Here is a 27,452-nt window from a genome sequence, read left to right as displayed (position 1 = left end):
CAGCGCGTTTCCCGCAGCAAATTTTCTTCAAAACTCTCCGCAAAATGCTAGCATAAAAAGTACATAAGTGCTCAAGGAATTGTTTTACATGAAATTAAATGACATATTTAGAATCAGCACACAAAAATACATATGCCCTGAAGATTTCGTAACTGTGACTTCATTAATAAAAAATTTTTTTTCAAGACCAGTGTCCCCCCTTAACACAACACAACACCTTGTCATGTCTGCACCACTTCTCGTCATGATGCCAGACAATGTGACGCAGCTGCAGGTCACGTTGCGAAGGAATGCACGCAAACATTAACCCGATGCTTTCAGACCGCTTTCACAAGATTTAGCAAGACAGCTTGTCAGGGATAAGGGACTGCAACTGCAAAGAGAGGTTGGCACCCTTCCTGGCTTCTACAATGCTACAATAATGGTTTTTTTTTTTTAAGCCTCCGGTATTCCTCCTGATACCCATACTTTGTTAGAAAATTTCAGGAGTGCCTCTACAGCGGGTTCGGAAAGATGGGCTAGCATTTCGTAATGAATTTCATCTGGGCTTGGTGCCGTCTGTTTACAAGAAAAAAGTACTCTGTTAATTTCTTGTAGCGTAATTGTACTGGTTCATGAGCACTGCCAGTTGTCGGCAGTCTTTGTCTCTCAGCTGCATTTTTATACTTTGAAATTCGATTCTGTATAGTGAGAAGAACTAGATACAGTGGAAAACTGTTCACTCTAAAGTTTGCTTTCCCTTTCTCGGCACTGTGACTGAAGGTTCTCCCATGTGGGGTATCTGCAAGATACACCCCAAGCTTTAGTTTGTAATTTTTTTGGAATCTTGTCGGCAGCATACATTATGATTCTGTCATACCACTCCTGAAGACTGAAGGACAGCTAAATGTGTAGTAGCGAGGATACAATTTCTGAACTTTTCATGGTTTTCGTGGTTTTTTCAGGGTCACTTCCTGTGTGATAAGCTGATTAGCTTAGGTAGGTGATCGCTTGCATAGGGGTTGCCTAAAACATCCCATTTAAAGTTGGCAAAATCAAACGGTGAACTAAACGATAAATCCATGCAACTGATTTTCCCTGAGCTCGGAGAGCAGTAAGTACGTTTACCAGTGTTCAGTAAACAAAGATTGTTTCATTGTATGAAATCCTCGATAACTTGACCTCTAGCAGGTGCAGAAGGTGCAAGGCGACAAACGTAACACTACCAGACTCACTACTGGGGACCTTTGGGATAGATCAGCTGTTTTGCCAACAGTCCTCGATTATGCCTGCTACCTACAAATGCACTGGAACCTCAATTTAACTTGATTTTCGCAGCATGTGCAGACCATGAAGAAGCACACCAATGACTTTTTCTTTAAATGGCCGCGCAGGTTTCAATCATTGAATATCCCCGCTTCCACCATTTTGGCAGCAAACAAGAACACAGTCGTAACACAATGGCAAAGCAAGAAAAAGAAAGGATTCTTGAGTTCTCACAAGAGAGCAGACTACCAGTGCACAGTGGTCAGGCTGATGACCAGAGGCAGGGATCAACACATGAGGAAGCCTGGGTGGCTACCGCCAAGAGTCCATCCAACACGACTTGAAGATGTTTCAAGGATTTCCGTACACACAGGAACTGGGCGTGGCTAGTGATTCCTCCTATCGCAGGCTGGTGACATACGTGTAGATGTCCTCTGGGGGCACCTTGCAGACGCAGAAGGTGAACGGCGAGGCATCGTGCCCTTCACGAAGGCTGCGCTGACGCAGCTGCCGCCACTCTTCAAGCACACGGGTGTAGCGGAGTACTTGGTTCGTCTTGTTCATCTCCATGGACACCCTCAGCAGGCCTCGGTAGTCATACTCCAGCCCGCTGTATGCTTCACCAAAAAGTTTTGTTCCTGTGGTGACGGGAAACACAGGTCACAACTTGCCTCGCAGAGAGAGGGGGGTGCCTTGCCAGTAGTACACGTAGTTCACTTGGCAAGAACTGTCACACAGAGTTCTTTCCCCTGTCACCTAGCATCATTTGTACATCCAATTCTCAAAATAATATCCAAGGACCACCTGGGGTCTTTGAAGGCACTTATATGGGGTCTGTGAAGCCTTAAACTTTTAACAAAGCCGCCCCGAATTTTTACAGGTCATAAAATGAAATGAAAAACAAACTGCAGTGCTCGGCATCCAAACGTGGAGACGGTATTTAATCATGCTTTGTCGCAATTTTAATGCACCAACTTGTTTTGATCCAACTCGGTGATGCTTCTCCGAGCTCTTGGCTTTGAGCAGCCAACAAACTATTCTAGTTCCTTGCATATTAGTTCCTTGCAGCACCACCAAAGCTGCAATGAGTGCACAGGCAACATTTTGACAGTGCAGAATGTAGTGCCAATATAAAATGGGTATATGGGATAGCGTACATAAAAAAAAAAATAGTGAGCTTCATATTGTACTATTGCGATGGCAAGAAACGCGAACAACGTGGTGTCTACGTGCTCTCGCGCTTTTATCTGGGTGGTAAGAAAAAGACGTACGGGCGACTCAATCCTAGAATACATCACGGATGACTTTAGCATCTTTTTGCTACCACCGAAGTAAAAGCATGATGAAAAGAAATGCGAACGGAGCATCTAGACTTCGTTCTGTCCACGTTTCTTTCCATCGCCCCTGTACATGTGCCAAAGGCTATTTCAAATTGGGCCTTACTGTACGCTCGAGTTACGCACGCTATTTACAGAGTCAAGCGTGCATGGCTCTTGTGTACACTATAATGTTGTTTCCAAAACGGCGGTGCCTTCGAAGCAGGACCTCTCCCTTCAGACCGGGTTCATCTTTGTTACTGGCGTTTTCAGTACATTCATTGGCCATAAATGATGCACCAGGCTTTCGCTTCGTCTCAGCTTGCCTATAAAAAAATGTACAAGCAGACTGCCAATTCTGCCGCTTCTAGGCTTAAAGAGGAGCGCCAGTTAGTTGACAAAAATGGTTCCTGTTCTAACAACCACATGGCGCCACCAGACTGGCCTCATCGTTGCATCTCCGTCTGCATACGCCAAACTAAATCTACGAATGTGACAAATGGCGTGACGTACCGCAAAACGCTTGCGTTTAGTGTATGCAAGCATGCATACAGTTATGGTATGCGGACAACGTTTATTAATTCTCTTTTCCTAACCATATCTGTGTACACCACGAGCCGATGACATGCAGACGAGGCGCGGAAAATTACATTTAACGCTCTCTCCTGATTGGCAGAGGGGGTCTCTGCCTTCCATGGTGCTGCAAGGAACTTATGAGCTGGAGTATACCTAATGTGAGCAAATGCAGTCATCGTAAACCGGGACCTACCTTTCGCACTGCAGCAAGCTAACCCTGAAATGAGGTATACACATTTGCAAGTAAGTGAGAAAGAGGATGTGGCTTAGCAGCCCCTTGTCAGGCTCACCAATGGCAATGGAGCGCAGGTAAAGCTGCTCAGCCTGCTCGTAGAGCTTCATGTCATAGTTGTAGAGCGAGGCTAGGTGACCCACTGACAGAGCCACTTCGTAATCCTCAGGGCCAAGTAGCCGCTCCTTGATGTCAATGGCTTTCAGGTGCATCTCTTCCGCTTCCTGAATCACGAAGAAACTGAGTCTGTATACCACCTTCAGGCAACCTGCCCCTCTCAGCATTAGTCTTGAGGAAACACTTTGCCACGCAGTCTTCCAAAGACTACCGACACCACTGCAATTCGTCTGGCCAAAGAATTTCACTCCTGCCGCCTTTGGTTCTGGGAAAATAACTTCTCCGAGAAGCTACCACCGTCAGGAGGCAACAACAGAGAACTGAGCTGATGGACCATCACCATCACTAAATGCCTTGTGTACCCTCAGTATGCAAACTAACAAGAGGCAGCAATTTCCTACCTGACAATGCAGAGAAAGACTACCAGTAGCATTTACTGCAACATCTGTTCCAGATAAAATTTTATAAGTAACACCAGCTTTTCTTTCATAACAAGGACACCTAGCACTAAACTTAAATGTCTGGTGCTGACTGACAAAATGGGCACTTGGGGCAAAAACACTGCAGCCCAACTGTGTCAACTCTCACGCAAGAATGCAGCAAAAAAACAAAATGAACTGCCTCAGGAAACTTATCTTGTGGGCTATGTCTGCGTATGTACAACCACAACGGCATCTTTAAAATTATAAGCACAACCATACCAGCAATTTGCAAAATGCCGAGGTGCGTACATAACAGAGGGAAGCAACACTAAGCCAAAAAGAAATAAAATCACAAGCAGTTTGTCCCAGATAAAAGTGCAGCAGTCTGATTTTTTAATAGCACAACAGCACCAACCAGAGCAGGTGTTGCTGCAAATGGGAAGTGCTCTGTGCACATGCTCATAATCTCATTCATTTCACCACTACTTCACTTCGCAAGATGCTGAATGACTGTCTGGTCGGGCCGCCACGGTACTACCGAAATATTAGAGCTGTACACCCATCCTTAACATGACCTGTGTGGCACATGCAGCTAGTGCAAAAAAAAAAAAAAGATTTTTTAAGCAGACACAAGGCAAGCATTTCTGCACGTGCCTTGAAGCGCCGCATGGATTGGTAGAGGCGGCCAAGGTTCCCATAGTGCTTGGCCGTCTGTACGTTCATCTCTCCGAAGGCCTGGCACGAGAGGCGCAGCGCCGATACGTGCAGGTCCAGGGCTTCCTGTAGCAGCCGCTGCTCTTGCTCCTTGTCAGTGTTGTCAATGGCTATCTCCTCCAGAATGAGTGCTGCGTGTAAAACGTTGTTTTTGCAAAAACATCTCTGCGTAAACATACAAAGCAGCACTTGTGTCACTTCACTGGGGACATACGTTAGAAAGGGCTTTAAAAAGAAAGAAAAGTGCCAGAGAAAGTACCCCTTTTGCAGAACCAAAACGGAATGACTCTAAATTAAGGGAAAAAAAAAAGGCAGTTCAATAAAAAGCTACTCTGGCACACCAACAAAAAGATAAGGAAACTGACAGGTTTTTGAACTAAGAACGAAAACCACGCAAAGGACGATACACAGGGAAGTAGTAGACAGGACGGTTGACAGGTTTTTCCTTCTCGAATCCGGATGGCATGACTACAAATGGCACAATCTTGTTGGCCAGTGAAATAACACTGGGCTTTGTTACGACAGAAGTGCTAAAACAGCTACCACTAAGACTAGCACTCTCAATGCTGCCATAAGCCTAGATAAACCTCTTCCGACAAAGCTTGGTTTGGTTTATGGGGTTTAACGTCCCAAAGCGACTAAGGCTATGAGAGACGCCGTAGTGAAGGGCTCCGGAAATTTCGACCACCTGGGGTTCTTTAACGTGCACTGACATCGCACAGTACACGGGCCTCTAGAATTTCTCCTCCAAAGAAATTCTAGCCGCCGCGGCCGGGATCGAACCCGCGTCTTTTGGGTCAGCAGTCGAGCACCATAACCACTGAGCCACCGCGGCGGCTACTGCTGCAAAACAATGAAAGTGACAGCAGAGGTAGAGGCGAGAAGTGGAATAAACGACCCGTCTTCCCCAATTTAATTCAGCGTGTGGCACTGCAGTTTATTTCGAGCCTTGATCAACGAGAATGGCTGCAGCTCAAATGAAGTGCAACATGACCAAGGAAGATACTAAAACCTCGACTTCTATTTAACTGCCGTGACCTTGAAAGGTGGAAGTCAATACAGCAGGACATAATCTACACATTGTGCAAAATGCTCCTCAACATAAAAGATCCGTTAACATATGCTGACCCGATGCCATTCGAAAGTGTGCATCACTCCCTAAACGGAAGATTGTTTGCATGTACCTTTGACCCTCTTTGAAGAAGCCAGGAGCAAGTGATCTTCAGGGAGCAGACGAGTCATGATCTGCATTGCCTTTTCAGCATGGTCTCTGCAAAATGCAGATGGAAATGTACAGTCAAAGTGAGAAGATTTAAGGAGTGTAACCGAGTGCTACACAAAGCCCAAAAAGGAGCCACAAGCATTTACCTTGCATTCTGAAACCTTCCAGATCGGTACTCTAGTACATAGGAGGAATAAGCAAGGTCTTCATGGGCCAGGGCTACATGAAGGTTGTTGCCCCCATGGACGTTTTGCCGGATGTCTAAGACCTTCTGCAATGTTCAGAGAGCAAGCACAAAGTAAATGTGTGTAACAGTTAATAAACACCATTCAGCATGACTTGCAAATAGTTAACCAAGAAAAAAATACATAATACCTGAACCATAGCTATGGACCATTTTTATTCACACTTAAAAACTTTCAGGCCATTAACCCCCTTTGCCACAGACTTCAAGCAACAATAGTGATGCAACACAAAGGCAGAGGCACGACACTGTTATACTTTTATAGCAGGGGCATAATTATGGGTGTTGTCTTTGTTTGTTCACTTACCCTGTAGACTCGTACAGACTGACTAACAGAGTCAGTATTTAGTAGGTAGAAGCCATAGTCAAGAAGAGTGTCTGCAGTCTTGGGGTGTTCACGACCAAAATGTTCCCTGTGTGATAAAAATGTGTGAAGTGTTCAACAGCATCTCTGCAGATTACAGAAGGCAACATAAAAAGGCTGCACTGATATAAAATGAAACAATTTCAGCAGCAGAAAATGCCTTCATTCATGAAAAAATCTCGAACCAACTAAATTACTATATAACATTTCTGTAAACAAAAACAAATAAACAAAATAAAGGATGGGCGGAAGGAGCAGGCGAGTGATGCCTGGGCTTGTATGTCAAACAGTTGGGGGGGGGTGACATATATTCGCAGGTGACTTACACGCACCAATATATGATACGTGCTACATCGACCAATGTACAGAGCAAAATCATGAGAATGAAGTTGACGCATAAAATTAATCATCCTTACGATACACATATGATGAAAAGCATACTTACCAAGCCAGGTGAAGTGCCTGCTTGATAAGGAGCTCTGCCTGCTTGAATTCTCTTTTCACGACACAGGCCTGGTTAGGGCATAGGGCAGATGAGAAACAGTATGCAAAAAGCAACAAACCAAGGACAGACGGGCAGCAACAAGTAAAGAAAAAAAAAAGCATAAAAGCAGTACTCACTTTTGAGGCTTGCCTAAGGACATCAATGATTGACTGTAAATCCAAAGAAGCACACAATAAATTGTCACAGTAGTCACTGCATGTCAATAAATGTCTCTGCCAAGTGCCAAATGCTGCACTGCTTACTATACCTTATTTCACAACTTCCTTGCAGCATTATGGAAGGTAGAGACCGCCTCAGCGATCAGGAGAGTGCATTAAACGTGTTCTTCTGCACCTCATCATCTGCATGTCATCTGTTTGAGGCCTACACCGGTACGGTTAGCAAGAAGTGCAAATCAATGCTGCCTACGCACCATATGTGTATGCACACTAACATATACTAAAACCAAGCATTTTGAGGGACAGCACGCCATTCGTGACGTTTGCGCGTTTAGTTCACGTGTGCAGATGGAGACGCAACAATAAGGTCACCCTAGTGATGCCATCTGGTTATCAAAATGGGGGTCATTATTGTCAACAAACCACCGCTCCTCCTTAAGCCTAGAAGCGGTAGACTCATCACTCTAAATATAAAATATAAAATAAAGCAAATTTATTGCTCAGACGTTTTGCTACAGGTGAGATGAGACAAAGCGAAAGCCTGGTGCCCCACTCACAGCCACTGAATGTTCTGAAAACAGCAGCAATAAAGATGAATCCAGGGCGCCACCATTCCTTCATGCATATGTCATAACGAGCCCCTCATTTCCCTTCCCTTGTCTGCTCAATAGCTTAACGAGGTCCTCGATTCTGGCAGTCCTGATGCCATAGGTAGCATAAGAGGGTTGGCGCTCAGCTTCCACCTTGGCCATCCAATTATGTTCCAAGTGACACAAGCGGTAATACAGGGCATACTACGTCCGCTGCTATGGATGAAGGTGGGGCTGGTGAACACTCTCAAGGTTAGGTTTATGTAAATACCCCCAAAAGCAGAAGATTGGACAGCCAACACCGTAGCACTTAGACAGCCGCCGCCGCAAAAGTCGGAGGTCGTGCGTTCGGATCCCACTGGTGGCATATGCTTGGTTTTCCTTCCGCTTTCTAATCAATTATCTTTGAGCAATAAAATAATTGCACGATTAATTTCCATTGAACAACAGAAATTTAGAGAAAAAAACATTCCCCTATGCTGCTGGCTTCCGCCATTAGTATGCAAACGCCATTTAGTCTATTTCATAACTATGTTGAACTGCACTACTCACCTTAGGATGTGCATTGGAATTAAGGTGCATCAGTGCCTGCATTGCCCAGTCATATGCCTGCACAGGAAAAAGAATACAAGGATTATACAAGACACGACAGTGCTCAAATCTTTGCAGACAAATAAGAAATGATCTTTCGAAGTATCGAAGCATTTATTTAGACACGCATCAAAAATTATTTCTCCTGTACTGTTGGTGGCCTTGGACATAACTTCTGCACATAACATTTTGGGAACTACTTTGTACAGGACTTATAAGCCTGTGTGATAAAAATGAAAAACTACTGTTGTCAGCGAGCCAGCCCTTTAAATAAAGTGTACGGGTAAGTGGACTGGTGCTGCCATCCGAAAGAAAAACAAAACAGGAAACTCTGGCACTGGCCTTCATACACTGTTTTTCCCACCAGAGAGCAAAACCAGTCCACTTCACTGGCTGATCTGGTTGGGCTTGGTCTTCCAAGGACAAGGCTTGCTGGTGCCTTGGCCAACGATGGCCGTATTTTATGGGGTTTCGTTAAATTTTGGTCTGAAAACTACAAGGTTTAAATTTTAATGCAAGACAATAAAGTGAAGCCAGTTTATCACTTATTAATGATATGAGCTTCATTAAGTGTTTCATGAGTTATTATCAAATTTTAATTGTGAAATTGAAGTTTTTAGATGAAATCTGAACAAAACTTGCGCAGATATGCTTGTATCCCCCCCAAAAAAGAAATTTTTAAGAAACCTTGGAATATATGAAATGGCTGCCTATCCAATAGCAAATACTTTGTAAAAAATAGGATACCTGGCTTGCTTAATAGAGTCAAACATTAAAAAGGTGTTTACTGTCGCATAATACAGGATGCCGCAGACCATGGGCCAGTGTTACCAACTGCTGCTTTCTTTTTTTTTAAGTTGTATTCTACTCTGATTTTCTAGCTTCAAAGATGCAGCATGTTCAAGACCAGCAAGGAAGCGTTTCAAGTTGTAATTCGCATCCATCATTAGCGGGCTAATGATGGCCAGTGCTATCACATAAAGCAGAGAAGTGCATAGGTGCAATGCCAAATACACTGCTTTGGTTACACAGCAGTGTGATGGAAAGCTTGAATAATAACCTCTTCACAAAGTAGGCTGCGCACAATTGAAAAAATTTTCAGCAAGTACTGAGACAAATATGCAGGTTACTGTGCACCCCCTTGACATACCTAAGCATCACTCAAAACAAGGTTTTCTAAAATCAGTTGAAGAGCAATTTAATGGTCACTTGCGCTGGCAGGCTGAACCGCAGAGATAAAAAGTACTACAACGGGCATCTCAGGACAAAAGTTAATCACAGAAAATGAACAATTTTGAACGACAAAAAAAAAAAACCTTGCCCCGTAAAATGTTGCAGTGCCAATGGAGCCCCTGATGTACTTCAGAAAGCCGCAAAGCCATCGTACCTCCTTGTACTGGCTACGGCAGGAGTAAAGCGACGAGAACTCAGAGTAGAGGCCTGCCAGGTTCAGTGAGTGGCCCACATTAGTCAGCTTGACAATGTACAGCTTGGTCTCCTCCAGAGTCTCCATGGCCTCCGTAAACTTGCAGTATGAATGCTGTACATGCAGTAGCCTGCAAATGCATGATGATCATGAAACAAACAAACAAATAATCAACAAAAGTGGCTTAAGTATCTGAGTGAGCTGTTGCACATGGCATTTACTGCTCACGGCTCCCAGCCAGTTCTGCCTAAAGGATAAGAAGAAGACACGCTTGAACACTGGAGACAATTACATCTCCTCAGAGCGGACTCTTTTTTTTCTCTCTGGCTGCAGTGAGGTGCTGGGACTGCACATGCACAATGTGAGTCACGCTAAGCAGGCAAGCTGTCATCATTGTCCACATTTTGTCTAGTCAGCCACACACCAAAAAGCACTGGACAGCCACTTCAAACCAGCTCTAAGGTTTCGTTCACATATCTTTACAGGTGCTAACAAAAACAATGTGAAAAGAAAATGAAGTATGTATGACCAAAATACAGCACTCTATACACGACACTGAAAAAGATGTATGGCAGCTGCCCACCTCAAGCAACATTCCAGGGCAGACACCCAGTGCTTGTAGTCATCCACTTTACGGCATAGTGAGAGACAACTAAGCAGGATCTTCTCACTCTCACGGAACCAGCCAGCATCGCTGAGGAAGTTGCCTGCACACATAAAGCCAGGCCACTCATGTAAAGAGAAGTCACCAGTGACACCAGAACCGCAGGAAACATAAGTGACAGACAATATAACAAGTGTTTTTGTAGAGGCAGGCCTGATAGAGATTACAGCAGTGATAAAAACTGAATTGAATACAGAGAACATAATGAGGCAAAGTAGAATGGCCTTTGCTACTGCCCCAGCATGTTAGTTAATGTCCAGTTAACTAGTGTGAGCTAGGCACTTCAAACATAGACGGAGCTTCCAAAACGTGACAACTTTCATAATGACTGAACAACACATTAAAGCAATACCACGAAAACGTGTGAAAAAGGTAAAACACAACTTGCCAAAAACAAGCTTTATTTGTTGTTAACACTTTTAAAGTGTTAAAACAAATTATTTGACAAACCGGTGCCAATGCAGTGAAGGCTACGTGCTCATGTGCTTTTCTCACGAACCACTGAAAACACTTTCCAACATTATTAAACTGTGCACAGACGGTAGGACACTGGCCTCAATCCCTTCCACTGACATTCCCCCCCACTGACCCACATGAAAGAAGAATCCTTGATCTCCCATGCATGCAAAGTATGCCAAAGATGAGTCACTAATCGTGTGAAACATTTTGCGAAAAGTCTGTTTTACTGCTCTTTGCATTCAGCAACTATACACCACCTACTTGCTTTAATGAATAAAACAAAGGGGCAGAAAAGACACCGAAACCGAGTGGAGCTAACTCTTCCAAGTGATCAAAAATTTATCCGAATTACGCGAAGACCAAAGTAAGGCCTTGGACATCTGTTTATAGCATTTAAACTTAAAAGTGCAAAGCAAATTGTACATAAGTGGGAACACCCTCAAACCAATTCAGACAGCATAGTGCAGTTAGAAGAATGCAAGCATATGCATATTAAAAATGAGGTCACATCACTTATGTGCGGTGTAGATCATGTGAGCACCCAGACAAGTAAGCTACTCTTGAAGGAGTCAGAAATTCAAACTCTGGCCCTAAATGTTGCTTATTAAAGCAGCAACAACAACACTAATGCAATTTACTAAATGCAGGCTTTTCCGTGAACTAAAGCTGGATAGAGATGCAATGATGCGGCATTTCCAGTGTAATAGGTGCGGATCACACTCATATATATGCTTGGCTGTCCCTGGGAAATAAGTGTGCCCTCACCAAGTGATATCCCGACCGATATGACGTACTCATACGAGCAGTGGTGTAAAGTGGCATTTGGGGAGGCAGAGGCACAACGTCGGTGATAGGCCTCGGCCAATAGATGAGCTGTCTGCGTGCCATGATCCATGACTGCTTGGAAGCAGTGGTGCAGAAGGTGCCTGGAAATTGAAAAGCAGCAATCAAAGAAAATAAGTACACTCCCACAATATCGTTCACATGCTTCACATATTAATGTTCTTTGTACTTTGACAGTAAAGCATTAAAGGTGCACTGAAGAGGATTCTGAACTTGTCCTTTTGCCGCGGGAACTCGATCTACACGTTCCTAGCATTCTTAGAAACAGTGACTTATTGCCCTGTGTGGCCAATTTCCCCAATTAAATCGAATTAACGTCCGGCTCCCGCCTTTTTTTTTAACTCTCCCTCGTACGGTGGGCGGAGTCGACCAACGCGTGGAGCGCCTTTCAGCCAGCTCCGTGGAGGCATTGCTTTCGCTTTATTTTGTTTTTTAGGTTTCCATGAATAAACAGTTTCATTCGCAGATAATATAGACGCAAAATAAGCCCGAAGAAATAAAAATACGCGCGGACTATTTGCTACTACGGACTACTATGTATTGCTACGCCGATGGCAGAGCGGCAAGCCGCCACGGGACTGGGTGAAAGGCGCTCCACGCGTTGGTCGACTCCGCCCACCGTACGAGGGAGAATTAAAAAAAAAAGGCGGGAGCCGGACGTTAATGCGATTTAAATAGGGAAATCGGCCACACAGGGCAATAAATCGAAGTTTCTAAGAAAGCTCGGAACGTATAGATCGAGTTCCCGCGGCAAAAAGACAAGTTCAGATTCCTCTTCAGTGCACCTTTAACAACTTCACACCAATTTTGCATGTGCTAAACTTCTACCTTTAAAGCTGAGGTTCTTACCAGTTTCCATCCAGAAATCAGTTTCTCTGCAATATTTTTAAGCCTGGGCATTTTTCATTCGTTAGAAACTTTACTGACATGGATGATCAACATGCAGCAAAGATTATCTGTACCCATCAGAAAAATATTTGAATAAATGTCGGTTTTTGCAACAGACTAACAAAGAAAATGTTTTCCTAAAGTTACAGCGTGATAGAGCCTGAACTTTTCGCTGGCAATAATATCAATAAGGCTAAGGTGGCACATGCCAACTAAAACAAAATGGCTTGCTGGTAAAGCATTTAAAAAGTAAACTGCACAGCAGTAACAGATGGAGCACCTGAAGCCTCATAGTTTGATCGTTACAATCAGTGTTGAGCTTACTCTAGATAACAGTGCAGCACTAATCACAAAAGCTGCGAGGTTAGTGATGAATGACCCAATGAAGAAACAGGCTTGACTTTAATGCTGATATATTCAGTGCATTCCTAATTGCTGTTTACATCCACAACATTTTCAGAAAGCGTTTTATTTAAGAAGGTAGTTGGTCTAACCCATTCCTTCAGCGACTTTACTAGGGGAAGGGGGGGGGATTCAAATACATGTATATATTGTGCTATTTCATGAATCAATAATTTATGCTCAAAAAGTTTATGTAGCTATAAGGATGCGAGATTAATCATATTGCCATAATCATAAGAAATAAAGGATGCGAGATTAATCATATTGCCACACAGTACGTACTGCAGAAAAGCACAGGCCAGACCAGCACATAATGATGCAAATCAGAGAGTTGAAACAATAAACCTTATCCTCACAGAAAAGAGTGCATATAATATATATTGCATACACTTGGCAATAAGTCAGCAGCAAAGCATCTTATCAAGTGCTGGAGATAAGAGCAATTTGCTCGCAACTTTTTCAAAGCAAAAACGGTTTACAGGATTAAACTGAACCGGTCCTGTCCGATCGCATTTCGCCATTAAACACAAAACTTGATTGAAGCACCATGCTATAATTTACATGCCTTCACAAAATTCACAGCAACAAGACGGCAAATAATGGTCACAAGTGCCACGAGATGTATTTTATGCGCTCGCACACGCGCTCGCACAGGCATATCATGCAAACAGATAAGAGATATAACAGCCAAGAGAAAGATGTGGAAGTTAGTCATGAATAAAGCGGAGATATATACCTTTTGTCCTTCACCTTTGATATCTTCGCGAAGATATCCAAGTCGTAAAATTCGAAGCCTAAGAAACATAGTTTGTTTTGCTTGTACAACTGGAAAACAAACGAGCAACACTCATCAATGTTATTCAAGTAGCAGCAAAACGGACATCTCAATCGTACCCGCAGAAACGTACTGCCGATATCCTCTAACAGAAAGAGAAAACGGAAGCGTATGAACACAGGCGCAATCAATTACTAACGTTCGAAGTTTAAAATCACACAAAACAACGGCGATATGAAAATGCCCGTGATGCTTCCGACTGCAAAAGCAGCACTTCCCGAACCGTCTACATGCTAATTTCTTAACAGATCTCCTTCAAGTATGAAGCACATGAAAGCAAAACATTAGAACCAGAGGTCGGCATGAAGCGTTTAACCCAGATTACGCAGGCAGGTCATATAGTCATGATGGAGCACTAGGTCCTACGCGTGTGGTTCATTTGGTTTCGGTGTTTGCACCGGCCTGGACCTCACCTGATATAAGATGTCGAAAGCAATGCTTTCTGGAAGATATCGCACATCCTTCTGAAAAATCGGGTAGTTGTTGACCAGCGCAGTTACAGCTGAATTGTACAGGGATTCTGGAATCCACTCCAAGCGGGAAGCCATTACTCCTGAATTGACATCAAAACGAATCGCAACTGCTCGTGGGGCAGCCTGGTGGCGCAGTATCTGCGGTAGTGTTTGACAATTAATTTAATGATTATGAACAGCTTGCAGCGCCTGCACATCCAAGAAAATACTTGGTTAAAATTTTAATGGCCAGTAATTAAAAGTGTACATCTTAACATCATGAAAAATGGCAAGCGAAAGGAAATGCATCTGATCAAAGCATTTGTTTTTGCTAGCGTAATAATGAGATCTGAAGTTTTGTGTTTTAAATTTTAATTGTGGTAGACTCGTCCTGTTATGTGGAAACGATACAATTTTTAGCCTTTCAAGTGGAGTTAGTTTCGGTATCGGACTTGAGTGTTTGTGCCGCCGACTTTATTTTTGTTTGTATGTGGGGTTTATGTGCGGCGTTACGGCGAACAGGCCGTTGAATACCTTGCCTTCGTCCAGCCGCTGCTCGGTGCTGGTGCATTTGCTGCGCTGCTTACCTATGGAGGGCATAATCACTGATGTGAGTCCGATTTTGCAGTCGCCGAGCGCATTTCACTCCCAACGCGCGTTTTCGCGCGCCGCAGATTGTGATGTCACGAGCTCCGCTTTCGAAATTTGCCTTCAGCGCGAAACTCGCGAAACCGCACGTGTCCATCTTCTTTGTTGTGACAGCGCGAGAAACATTTAGGCGCGCGGTGACAGTGAGTGCAAACCGTTGCCTGACAGCAGCAATGCCCGTTGCAATGACAGCAAGTTCTTCAGATGGAGAGGGCTTGAGCTTGAGTTGTGAGCTTTATACGCGATCGATTGCATCACACACCGGCAACGGCAGCCTGTGGTGCACGTAGGCCTAGTTTTGCTCTTGCTTTTCTTCCCGAGTCGGCCGAAGCGCGCAACGCATTGCGAACGTAACTTGTAAATGATGGAAGCTTGAAAGGGAAAACATTGTACGGTACATCCTTTGTTTTGAAACTGTGAATGTTGGCTGGTAAAGTAAAATGGTTTGGATTTGACCTCTGTGGGGCATATGAACGAAACTTCCAGCGGCAAGAAATTGTGCCGTAAGTCTGCTCAAAGCTATGCGAAACAAAAAGGTATTCAAAGTCTGCATGCGAAAGAGGTGCTGTAATGAATAAATTCGCTTCTGGCTATTTGTCATGCGCGTTGCATTTTGGTCACTTTTGCCGATGCTGCGCAGCATCAACTTTTGAAGCTTCACCTCCCGGAACTTTTTTTTTTTTTTTTTAAATAACGACAGCTGTAAGCGTGCGTATATGCTGCCGTTTTCTTTGTTGACATGGCTGCGTCGGTCTAATTGCCAATAAAAAGTGCTGCAGGAAATTGCGCTACTGTAAGCAAAGCGAATGCCTCTGGTGCTTTAGAGTTTTTTGTTTTTTTTTTTTTTAAGCTTGTGTGCTTCCTGATTGTGTATTTTTTATCATTTGTCATTCCTGAGAAGCCTCTTGAAGCCTCGAAGCATCTCATGTGCTTGGAATCTTATTTATTCATGGAAACAATTTTTTTTTTTTTAATTCACAAGCACGACAGTACTGGGAGCTTTTCTCGGGGCCTTACAGGAGTAGGCAAATGTGCCCAAATGTACACAACTGACGTCTAGAACCATAGGTGAAAGAACACAAGGCATTCAGAAAGTCGTGTCAGACTCGTTTGTCATAGTCACCGCTCGCAGTTCTGTACAATGAATAGTTTCCTGTGTTCACCACCACTCATTGGATCTGTAGTCCCTGTGTTGAGCTACTTGCACTTGTTTTAGCAGCACTGCCATTTTCCCATTACTTTAGTCTGCTCAGTAATGAAGCTGAGCGCAGTTGGAATTTGTGTACCCAAAATTTGGTCGGGGTCTGGACTATGCTGATCTAGTGGAATTGTGGAACCGCAGAGAGGCGTTTGGAAGCTCCATATGTCTCTGTTTCTTTGATGTTTGTTGTCTTTCTTAATTATCTCGGAATATTTGTACATGCCATCTTGCTATGTTTTTGTTTAAAGGACAAATTAAAACTCTACAGAGGGCACAGAAGAAAAGCAGTTTTCTCTACACATGAAATGAGAGAGCTAAAGCTATTCACTAAGCTGCAAGAATTTCTGCTGGTGCCCTTGAGTGCGGTAGCGAAACATGGTCTGGTTGCCTGCTTATTTAATTTCATGCTCAGGGGAAGTAAGGAAAACTTGTGATTCTGCAGGACGCACTTGAGTGCACACCACCAATGGCTGCACTCAGCCCAAAATCATTTGCTGTAGTGGAAAGGGAACTTCCGCCAAGCTTCGAAACTGCTTGGCCTTGGTACAACTGGTAAGTTGAAAAGTTACCCAGTATGATGGCCAAGTGATTAACTCTTGTTGTTATATGTAGGTAAATTGATATATATGCAGGATGTTCTACATAACTCATTGTGCTTTGACAAAAAAGAAAAAATCCATGTAGAGAATGAAGACAGGCGCATAATATTGATAGCCATGTTGTGGAAACGGGGTTTTTTTTTTAATTGAGAACATTTTTTTTTTTGTGTGTGTGTGTAAAACCGGATTTACTTGATTTATAACTGAAAAGGCACCCTCAGGAAATGGTGGTTTACCGGTGCAGAAAGGTGGATACAACGGAAGTGCTGTTCATAGTGTTTGTGACAGTTGTAAAGAAAAAAAAAATTGCTGTAGCAGACAATTTTCTGGTGCAGCCTAGCTGCCATTTATTGATTGCTTATAAAAGCAAGAAATAACAAGGCATTGTATGTCCCAGAGCAGAACAAGCACTGGTAGTGTATTTTGGTGGTAGAACCAGCCATAACATATCTAATTTTAGGAGGAAAGTTTTTGACAAGTTCATTTGTACCCAGTTTTGAACATAAAACATAGGGCCCGATTTTGGCCCTTGAATCCTAAAAAAAAAAAAAAGAAACTCCAAATGGAGAGCTATATTTTCATTGTACCCCCGTGACTAATTTGGATTGATCTGGGTTTTGCATGGTTCGAGAACCTTCAGAACCATGAAGAAGATTTGAAAACCTTCTGCATGGTTTTCTCAGGTCTCTTAAAGTTTGCAAAACATGTTTTTGTAGTTGTGCTCTTTAGTTACAACACTCCCAAGGTTTTTCGACACATGGAGCACATATTTGGTTATAAGTAGTTCATAAACCCCTAGTAGAGAGGGTGACAGTGTTCGAAGTAACTAAATGCACATGCATGATTCACAGGGCTTGTGATGCAGCATGTCTTCCATCTTCGAGTGCTATGTCCTTGCCTTCTCCAGTAGAGGGGGCTCTTTTCTTCCTCTATGCCAACATATGAGCTCTGTTTTTCAAAGACATTCGTGAGAGTGCTGTAGTTTAGGTGTGCTTTGTTCTTCCACACTTTTCCGTGCTTTCTCGGAAGCCTGTGGGGAACAAACCATGTGGTAGGCAGATTGCATTGCTTGAGCAGTGCATTGCCATCTGTGCACTGCTCGAGCACTGTTCACAGGTTTGACACCTACTGTACAGAAAATAATTTACTCTTATACATTGCCTTGGACAGTACAAACTGCTATCAAAAGGCGTCAGGTGAACATTCACTACAAATTTCAGACACACTCTTCAGGTTAAGTTAAATTTTGGATAGCATATTACGATTAGGTCGCTGTGCAGAACTCGTCTGCCGTCACTGTCTCATTTTATGCCTTCTTTTCTGTCGGTGCTCGCTTATAGCAACGTTCCTTTCGAAGGAAGTGGCACTATTGCAGTGGACCAGTACATCGTTGGCGCTATGGACGAAGATGGCCTGAATGTATTGGTAAGGTGCCTGAATACAAGGGTTTTTTTGGGGGGTTCTAAGCACTTCTTCTTTCTCTTGATATTGCCTCTGGTGGTATATTGCCATAGCACAGAATTAAATGGGAACAATGAAAAGCACTAAAGCAAAGCATTTAAGACACCATCAGATGAGCTAATTTAGTGTCACTTTTAGCACTGTGTGAGGAGTCGTGTGTTTCATTGTGTGATGTTTTCTCATAAATATCTAAGTACCCCGTTATCATTTTTTGCAATAGGAGCCAGCTACTTAAAAGTAGAGTGCTATAGAACTTCTGCTGCGCACTTTTTTTTTCTTTATTCAAAGCCTGTCGAGCAGCATATGTGTTTGAATGGGTGTGCAGGGGCGCGATTACGAGTCGCTCAAAATCGTCTCAATCGGAAAGTGTCTCAAAAAGTGTCTCATTTGCCCCGTTCCTATTGGTCGGTCGTGACCAGCGGCCATATTGGTTTTTTCCGTCACCGGCCGACGTCATAAACGTGCAGAAGTGTTGACGTTGCTTACCTAATTATGCGAGCTGATTGAGACGATTTTTAGGGATTGGTACGAGTGGTCTCGAACCACTTGAGGCAGAAAATGGCGGTTGTCTACATGGCCGGTGGCCGCGCGGTGTAAGAGGGTGCATGAAGACGGTTTCGACGTGCGAGACGAGTCGTTTCGGCGTTTTGACATAGGAAGGAGCACAGTGGCTGTGCGACGAACTCGCCGTTGAACTTGGAGGGGTGCGGGTGAGTGCGCGGTCAGTGGAGCGGCAAGTGCTGTGTGCGCCTTCGCCGCCGGTGGGTTTCAAGACACTGTAGGAAATGAAGTAAACGTCGGCGTAGCCCAACCGACTGTGAGCAAGTGTTTGCGGTGAGTTGCGGAGACCACTGTCAAAGTTAAGTCGCAGAAGGTGCGCGCTTTCCGGCGAGACCCCCAAGACAAGGCGGTGGCGAAGGAGGACTTCCTTCGCATAAACTTCGCCACCTCAGTATCCCCGGCGGCGTCATCCGAGCATCATCCGAACGGAACGGCAACAACACCAACACGAATGTCAAGTGCTTAAAGGGACTATGAAACAAATTAATTGAGATTATGTAAAGATAGGCAATCCATCACTCGTCACTCCAGCGCAAGAATTTTTGAGCTAGCATCAATAACAACGAAGTTATAGGCGATTAAAAATCACCCTCCTCCTCTCCCCCCTCAACTCGTACGCGCGGGGCACCATAAAAAAAATAAAGAAAACAGCTCCGGGACTGGGCTCCGCCCATGAAAACGTCATTCGATGACGTTCGGTTTACAACTTCCGGTTGTCGCACCCCCGAGGAGCAGCGTGCGTCGGCAGCGTCTCTCCGGTCTCGGCGCTTTCTTGGATTGCGGCACGCGTCGGGTTTCTTTGCTAGTTGGCAGAATGGACCCGGACCTGTTCCCGGCTCACACAATGTTTTATTTTTTTGTGCGCTGGTTCGGCCGTCACACCGATGCTGCCAAGTCTTGGCGTGAAACACCGTGCATATACTGAGCCTAGCTGTCGAATGATGTTGGACACCCGGCTGCAGGATTGCAAAATCGCGCCGCCCGACTTAGAACACAAGGAACATACGGTATTACGGTCGTAAAACGGACGGGAGAGTGAAAGAAGGTCGGGACCGAGTCTGCATGTCGAAGCAGCAGCCGAATGTGAACCGCAGCAGTACGTAGCCGTCGGGCCAAGGCCCTCCGCGACAGCTAACGCTTCGAATTCGTCCTGTGCCCTAAGTAAATGCGGCACCTTTTTTTAAGTTCTCGTAGATAAAATTGTCTTCCATCGCAGATCCTATCGTGCAAACGTTCATACCGATCGCTGTTAGCTGGAAACTAACTTTCCCGGCGGGAAGAAACAGTGTCGGCAGCGACTTCGGTCGAAGCTTGAGGTGCTTGACATTCATGCCTGACTGTCGAACGAGCGCTGGGTTATAGTAGTAAGCGTCAGGTGCGAAGTGTCGACCGCAAACGCGGAGTCTTCGGCGGGCGTGCGACGCTGGCAGTCCGATGCGCTCCATCCAGGCTGCTCGCTCACGCACGTCTCTAGGAATAACATGCCTGAGTTCAACACCTCGCCAGTCACTGGTTTTGCAGCCGACGACACAGCAAGGCGTATTCATCTTGGGCAGTCGAAAAAGGCACTGCGAGTGGCTCCCGAACTCGCGACAGAAAGAGGCGGCAGAGGTAAATTAAAACCATATGCGCGAAGGCAATGCCCTCGCTCGCGCTTGCCCGAGGGGGTCGCGCGGCAGCTCGAGCAGACGATTTTCACCGCTACCGGAAGTGTGCCCGTGACGTCGAAGCTGCCGCGGCTCTAGCGAATGACAGCGTGTAGTGGCCTGCCGACGTCATGGGACTAGTGACGTCTTGTTTTCCCGATTTTGGTTTCAGAATTGCTCCCTACGAAGACACCAAGCGGCCCGCGAATTTTAAAAAACACGATTTTTAAAAATTCATAATAAATTGCCGGCTCAGTTCCGAAGACTCATACTTGGTGTCAATGCTTCTGAGCATCACTTCTAACATTTACAAGCGGTTTAATTCTTTTCATGGTCCCTTTAACCCGAAGCGGGCAGCATGAGTGATTGTTGGCGCAGTGACCGTTGCTGCCGGCTCTTAATTCCCGCAGTGAGATTGCAAGCTCCCAGCAGCTGCACTGGTCTGCTCCCGTATGTCGGCAGTTGCTGCAGTGTGATTATTCATGGTCGCCTGGTATTTTCTGAACAAAAATAAATAGAACCACGCATCGCCCTTAGAGCACATTTGCCATCGATAGCAGGCTAGGTGAGTTCACACTGGCGAGTGGCGGAGGTCGCGCGGCAGGCTTAAATCGATTTATTACGCTCCCTCCCCGCTTTACATGTGCTTCGGAAACCGTAACTAATTGACCGAAAACGGTCGCCTAGAATACTAGCGCGACTTTTGGAACTTGCCAGTGTGAACTTGCCTTGAAGCTGCCTTCGCCGGTTTTCGAGCCAAGCGCTCCTTGCAAATTGATCTCGGCAGACTCGTAGCAATCACTGCCTTTAAATAGATTTTTCCGCGCACTTAAGACGTCTGCGCAGTACTTTGATTCTACGTAATGTGTAAAAAAAGAGGACAGCCGTCGTATCGGCTGATTTTTTCTGGCTGCCATGTTTACGATGGGTGAATAGGTAGGTGGAGGGATAAGGCTGAATGTAGCTGAATCCTTTGAATCAGGCGGCAGCTCACGCCACCTAGCCGATGCTTTTCCAGCGTCAGTGCACCTTCGCGGTAGCAAAAGTGACTGAAGAGCAAACTTAATTGCAGAACTGAGGATGCTTCTTGTTTTGCTTAATGTTGTTAAGTTTGAAACATAGTTTGTTGGGAAAATAAAACACTGTTCATTTTATTAACGGCTTGTTTACAGCAAAACGTTTGCATATGGGCCCCTATTGCGCAACTAAATGCTTCCTGGGTGGAGCCCTGCTACTAGCCGCTAAAGCCCCTAGCTAGGGACTTCACTGGCCACCGCTGATTGGTTGACTCCGCGTTTGCATCTCGCGGTGTCGTCATTTTGACATCAGAGTCTCAAAATTGAGACGAAAACTCGTAATACCGTCCCAGTAGCTCGGGGCTACATAAATCGTGAGATGTGATTCTACTGCTACCTTTCTCACACACCGTGCTGCGAGTCAGCTACCATATTTTGCAGTGTTTAAGTCGCGTTTGTTTCTTAAATCTTTTTCGTTTTATATAATGGTGTGACTTATATGCTTGTACGACAAAAAATGACATGCCACCACGACATCGTTTGCCATTCCTGTAAATATATCTGAAAATAAAATTGGTGTGTAAAAGAGGGATAAATCATTATTTTTAAAATGTTACGTTACGGTTAGAGTCTCATAATCTCCCAGTAGCCAAACTAAATGTGGTGGTGTAGAGTGTGCACCGCCACTACATCCAGTCCAGCTATGCATTCACAACTTTCAGTTTTGGCATCAGTTCCATGTGCGTCACCTCTGTTTGCCATGCTGTCTTTATCATATGCACTGTGAATTTTCTTCTCTCAATATGACACTACGATCCCTAGAAGTCTGCCATCTCCGCGTTGCTCCCTATAGGGAGGGGTGCATGAATGATTGCTATAGGTCCACCTCCTGCTTTTCCTGGTGCCTCTAGGAATCAAATGGGCACCAGATGGTAGTGCACAACCAGATGGAGCAATATGGTGCCGATGGTGAGCACCCCAAGGAGCAACCGCAGCAGCAGCAGCATGCGCCAACGATGTCCGCTGCCCCACTGCCAGTACCAAGCAGTGCAGCACTGCCAGCAACGTGGGTGTTTTCTTATTTTGTAGGTCTAGCCATGCGTGAATAGTGGTCCTTTTGCTTCAAGTGAATTCGAAACGAATATCATATAAACGCGTGTTAGGGCCATACCCTGTACTGAAAAAATTCCAACCTTTCCAGAGTATTAATCATGCAGTTTCTGTCGGGCCCTGTCTATCCACATCGTGACTTAGCACTATTTTTAAGTTCTCAATTGTACCCCTTTTTTTACTCATTCTTGTCACCGTAAGCCATTGTGTAAAAATAAAAAATAAAAAATCGGCACATTTTAGGCCTTTTAAAGTGTTTATGCTTGTAGAACGAGAAACAAAAATTGGCGCCCATTGAAGCCGAACCAGAGCTACAGTAAAACTCTGAGCCATCTTTTAAATTGCATGCCTGGCTTGATATCATTCTGCACAAAATTTTATGTGGCCACATTTGGGGACACTGTGCCTTAAAAGGCTAATATATGGCGGACCTGTACTTCAAGACTTGAAGTTTGAGTTAACGAGGGTTTTTTTAATTGGGCTTGCTAATGTTCTCTCTTCCAAACTTTGATGTCTTGTTCAAAGTAGTATTTGCTGAAAATGTTTCATGTCTTTGCAGAAGTTCCTATGAGGGCCTCTATGGATTTGATGTGTCATGTTCTCCTCAATCGAAGTCGACCAAAAGTGTCAGCTATACGGTAAGGACCTTGCATGGTACTGAAAGTTTTAGCATAATTACCCGCATTTACAATTATTTTTGCTTGATAAATACTTCATGCTTTGTTCGTTTTTGATGGGTAATACCCTTGTGACACAGGCAGTTTAAATGCCCATTAAGTCGGTGGACATCAGAGGGATCAGCTGGATCCATATAGAGGTTTTCAGTGGCCATTGAACTTTGTAGGAGTTGACTCGATGGATGTTTGGGAATGGCCAATGGAGTCTCGAGGGCCCCTGAGAGCAACCTTGCATGCACTAAATTGGAAGGAAAAAAAATTAAAAATTCAGAACAAGTAAAGGAAACCTTTTTAGTTGCAAAATTTTAAACTGCGGGAACCAGTTCATTAATTTTTGTTCAGTAGTCAAAATGACAGGCTCTTAAGGTTGCACGGTAATCAGATTTAAACAAACCGACACTGTTCTTGTTCAGCCGCGTGTTTCACTCATTTTTGCCAATGATCGTGCTTTTGCGACAACCAAGGCAACAAAGTGCCCCACAAGTGTTGCTACCATAGTAGCTGAGAACGTTTCAAAGACACTCGCTGATCAGTGGCAGGTTTGTCGGCAGAAAATGAATGCTTTTGAAATGAAGTTTGCATCATTGCCCATCGTCGCCCTGTCATAGTAACTGTCTGTGGATTGTGTCGAACTGTGAAGTATCTGTATAGCTTTGTGTGAGTAAACTTAGAAATAAAAATTGTGCTTACTTTAGGCTCGTTTTATTACTGTTTCACTTCAGCATTTGTCGATTGCCTTCTCATTTAATGATAATTCAAAATTGAGTTTGCCTTGTGCGACGGAAGTATAAGTCTGCATGATGAAACGTGATGTCTCATACTCCTGACTCAATTCCCCCACTTCTCCTTCACACAGTATGATGAAAGTCGACGCAAGCTCTTCGCAAACTTGGATACAGTGTGCCCGTTCCATGTCTTCGTGAATGAGACTCCGCCTCCTGGGACGGTGATTCGCATCATGGCTGTCTACTCTCAGCCTAACGATGTCCACGAAGTAGTCAAGCGCTGCCTGGTCCATATGGCTGAACCGGAGAAAGTAAAGAAAGCTGGTGAGGCAGCCAACTTAGTTTTGCTTGGTGTCATGCCATGTCTTGTTGCTGCAGCAAAGAGCTGTGTCAGGATTGCGGCTGGTGCTGCTGTGTCTTTGGAAGTAGCATGTTTTTTGTTTTAAATGATGGCAGTGTGCCAGCCCAGAAGCGACGCTGTTAGGTGCAAACTACAGTGGACACTTGTTAATTTGAACTCAAGCACTTTGGTCCCATCAAGAGAGGGTATGCTAGAATCCCTGTATAGCAAAGTTGCTCAGACCAGCAAAAATCTTTACAATTTTACAATGTCAGTTCATGATGGCAGCTAAGGATGTTGTCTGCAAATTTGGCTACTTGCTAAAGAGAAAAGAAACACACAAAAATACCTCTCTTCCCACTCTAGTCATCCCATTACCCTCCTGATGATTTATTATTAAGTTAGCAGTTCATGTTATCACACTTTCGAATTTATCCAAGTCTTGTAGTGGTACCTTATTTGTGTAAATAAATACAATCATGAAGAAACAAGAGCATGGGTTTGAGTCCGTGTAAAAATGATAGCTTTGCATGAACATGGCGTCATCTTCTATGAGTTCAGCATCATTCAGCTGAAGGCTTTGTGGAAACCAACCAACTGCATCTTAATTTTGATGAGCAATTATTCTTTTGCTTGTGTACTACAGTGAAATCTCGATACAACGAACTTCGCGGGGTCGCGAATAATCGTTCGTTATTTTGAAATATCGTAATAACGAAAGACTCGCGAAAAAAGGTAGTAGTATTACTGGTCAATGAAAATACTGTACCTTCAGGAAGGGCACACGACAAGCTATATAATTTTCAAACAGGAACGCAAACGAGAGGTTCAGCGCTCGTTTATTTGAAGAAATCCGTGATTCTGGTGGGTGCGACCCAGGCGCCCCAGGACGAACTCTTCAACGTCAACTTTTTGGAGCACAGAATCAGGCACATCGCTACAACGTCCGATGAATGTGCGAAGTTTGCCTATGGATGCAAGAACCTCCACACTAGACACAGGTTCGGCCGCTTGGTCTGCAGGCGGCGAGTCGGCATCGTCGTCCAGTTCATTTTCTTCGCCGCGCTCTCCATACTCGCGAACGCCGCTCACGATGTCTTCTATAGTCAGGGGCAGCATTTTCCGACTCGGCGTAGTCGGCAAAAGTTACAGAAGAGTCTACAGAGAGTTTCGCAGTGACTTCAGTCCGCACCTCTTTTGCGCTGTCGTCATCCGTGCTGTCAGCGTCATCGCAGTCTTCTGTGTGAAGCGGCGATTTCACCAGGCCAGCTTTCCTCCAGCAGTTGTTGATGGTCGAGGCCTTTACGTTCCACCACACCCCAGTTACATTTCGGCAGCCTGGCGGACATTTATGGCTGTCGGGAGTCCGAGCCGAAGGTTTAACAGCGCTGCACTAGGCGCTTCCGAAACGATGTGTTTCCTTAAGTGTGGACTGCCGTCGCTTCATCTTGACGCTGGTGCTCGCAGAATTCATCGTCAGCACAGTCAACACGCAGCGACGAGAAACGACTAGGCCTCGCGTTCGCGGCGGCCGCACACAAAAAAAAAGAAAAGCGCGGAGGTAGTCTAGTCACATGCACACCCACGGCCGGTCTCGACGCGCGCGCTCTCTCTCGCTCTCTCTTAAGGAGAGAGGAGAGAGCGCGCGCGTCGAGACCGGCCGTGGCACACCGTGGGAGAAAAAAAAAACGGAGGAGGAGAGACGAGCCAACTTTCGGTTGCGAGGCAGCTTCGGATTGGACTGGATTGTATCGGATGCCTGCCCTTGGCGATTAGCAGAGTTAGCGTGTGCTTCTCGGGGAGTCGGCTCACTTCTCCGGGGTAAGTTCGTAATAATGAGGTGCATTTATAATAGGTGGGCAAATAAATTATGCTCGTTATTCTGAAATGTTCGGTATTTTGAAATTCGTAGTAGTGAAATATTTTTACATTGAAAATATAGATATTTTGGCGGGGATTTTGAAAAAGTTCGTAAATATGAAAAATTCGTTAATGTGAGGTTCGTAGTAACGAGATTATACTGTAGTCAAGGTTAGGCATCATATGATAGGCAGTGGCTATTTCCGAAGCATCATCTGTTGCAGCATCAATGCAAAGCAGGTTAGAGCTAGCAACACCTAGCTAGAGGTGCGTTGGCATGCTGGCAACTTTTTCTGGTTTTTCTGGCCAATGTACTGTCATACCGGTTAAACCATTCTATTTAAGTTATAACAATATTTTTCTTTCTCATGCTCTTAGATGCAGTAAGACTGAAGCTCAGTATAGTTAAGTTATGATGTATATTATGATGTATTGAAAATTGTAGCACTCTAACTTGCTTTGTTTTGGTCTTGGAACTCCTAGTTTGAGGCAGAACTTGAGTTAAAGCCTGAAATTGCCCTAACTGCTCCCTTTGAGTATTCAGTAGCATATACGTGCCCTTTGGCCAGATGTGCTCCTAATGTGTGGTTCAGGAGCAATTGTTGCTGTGTTGTACGGCTGACAGCACAAGCTTGGACCACTGCTTCTCTGCAGGGGTCAAAGAAGCTCCGCCAGAGCACCTCGTCAGGTGCGATCACCCACATGTTGAGTACCACCAGAATGAGGCTGGTCGTCACAGCGTCACCATTCCATTTGACAAACCTGAAGGTATGGACTGCTTTTCTAAGCATATAATGCAGTCAGTTCGCTACATCACGACCATTACATATTTTTATAGCATGTGCAGTAGAAGCTAGTTAGGTCGACCTCTATTAATTTGGAAATCCGGATATTTCGAACTGCTGGAGCAGTCCCCACTCATGCCCACATAAGTGTGTAGTGTCAGACACTCAATAATTTGGACACTACGGGTCTTGTACCGGTTAGTTTCAGGTATGGCCAGTATGGAAAGCGATGGCCAAAATAGCCCTACTCTAACCGGAATAACACGGTGCAGTGTTGCATCCCACACCTCTGACATGTGTACACCGGCAGATGCAATGATGAACAGAGGGTCTCGTCTCCGAGCAGTCCGACCACATAGCGGCAGTTTCGCTTTTCTGAACTTGGCACCAGCCCGTGGCGACAGCAGTTATCGGCTGCTCATCAGCCGGCCAACCGAACCCGACTACTCGCCGTTTTGAATGCTGATTGGCGCTACTGTGTGTTTCCTTAACTTCTGTCCCTGTGGTTCTGCCATTCTTCCATTGTGCCGAAATTGCGCGATCGCCACATGCTGTTTG

At 44.7% G+C, this 27,452-nt stretch overlaps 2 protein-coding genes across 4 annotated transcripts in view; one reads left to right on the top strand and one right to left on the bottom strand.

The window, feature by feature from the left end:
• Positions 1-101: 101 nt before the first annotated feature.
• On the bottom strand, positions 102-14,393 carry Pat1 (Protein interacting with APP tail-1). Its single transcript, XM_089574807.1, has 14 exons — positions 14,227-14,393; positions 13,715-13,803; positions 11,611-11,771; positions 10,306-10,429; positions 9,684-9,852; positions 8,258-8,314; positions 7,074-7,106; positions 6,898-6,965; positions 6,396-6,501; positions 5,991-6,115; positions 5,807-5,892; positions 4,559-4,753; positions 3,428-3,589; positions 102-1,883 (listed from the first exon to the last, which is right to left on the bottom strand). The coding sequence occupies exons 1-14, from the start codon at positions 14,359-14,361 to the stop codon at positions 1,645-1,647; spliced, it is 1,749 nt and encodes a 582-aa protein (XP_089430933.1). The 5' UTR covers positions 14,362-14,393; the 3' UTR covers positions 102-1,644.
• Positions 14,394-14,719: 326 nt separating this feature from the next.
• LOC149364863 (uncharacterized) overlaps positions 14,720-27,452 on the top strand; it is a 39,077-nt gene continuing 26,344 nt past the window's right edge. For 2 of the 3 annotated variants that reach the window (XM_089574805.1, XM_089574804.1), the window contains exons 1-7: positions 14,720-14,875; positions 16,557-16,666; positions 18,054-18,138; positions 22,309-22,463; positions 23,067-23,145; positions 24,041-24,233; positions 26,764-26,877. In XM_089574805.1, coding sequence (XP_089430931.1) covers positions 14,765-14,875; positions 16,557-16,666; positions 18,054-18,138; positions 22,309-22,463; positions 23,067-23,145; positions 24,041-24,233; positions 26,764-26,877 — 847 coding nt within the window. In that variant the 5' untranslated portion in view covers positions 14,720-14,764. Of the gene's footprint in view, positions 14,876-14,967; positions 15,417-16,556; positions 16,667-18,053; positions 18,139-22,308; positions 22,464-23,066; positions 23,146-24,040; positions 24,234-26,763; positions 26,878-27,452 lie in introns of those variants that run through there. The other variant, XM_089574806.1, reaches the window with a different exon arrangement.

This window comes from Amblyomma mixtum, chromosome 2 (assembly GCF_055824585.1).
Source record: "Amblyomma mixtum isolate Tamu chromosome 2, ASM5582458v1, whole genome shotgun sequence".
Taxonomy (NCBI): Eukaryota; Metazoa; Arthropoda; class Arachnida; order Ixodida; family Ixodidae; genus Amblyomma; species Amblyomma mixtum.
The sequence above is the reverse complement of the archived record's forward strand: the minus strand, read 5'-3'. Positions and strand labels throughout refer to the sequence as shown.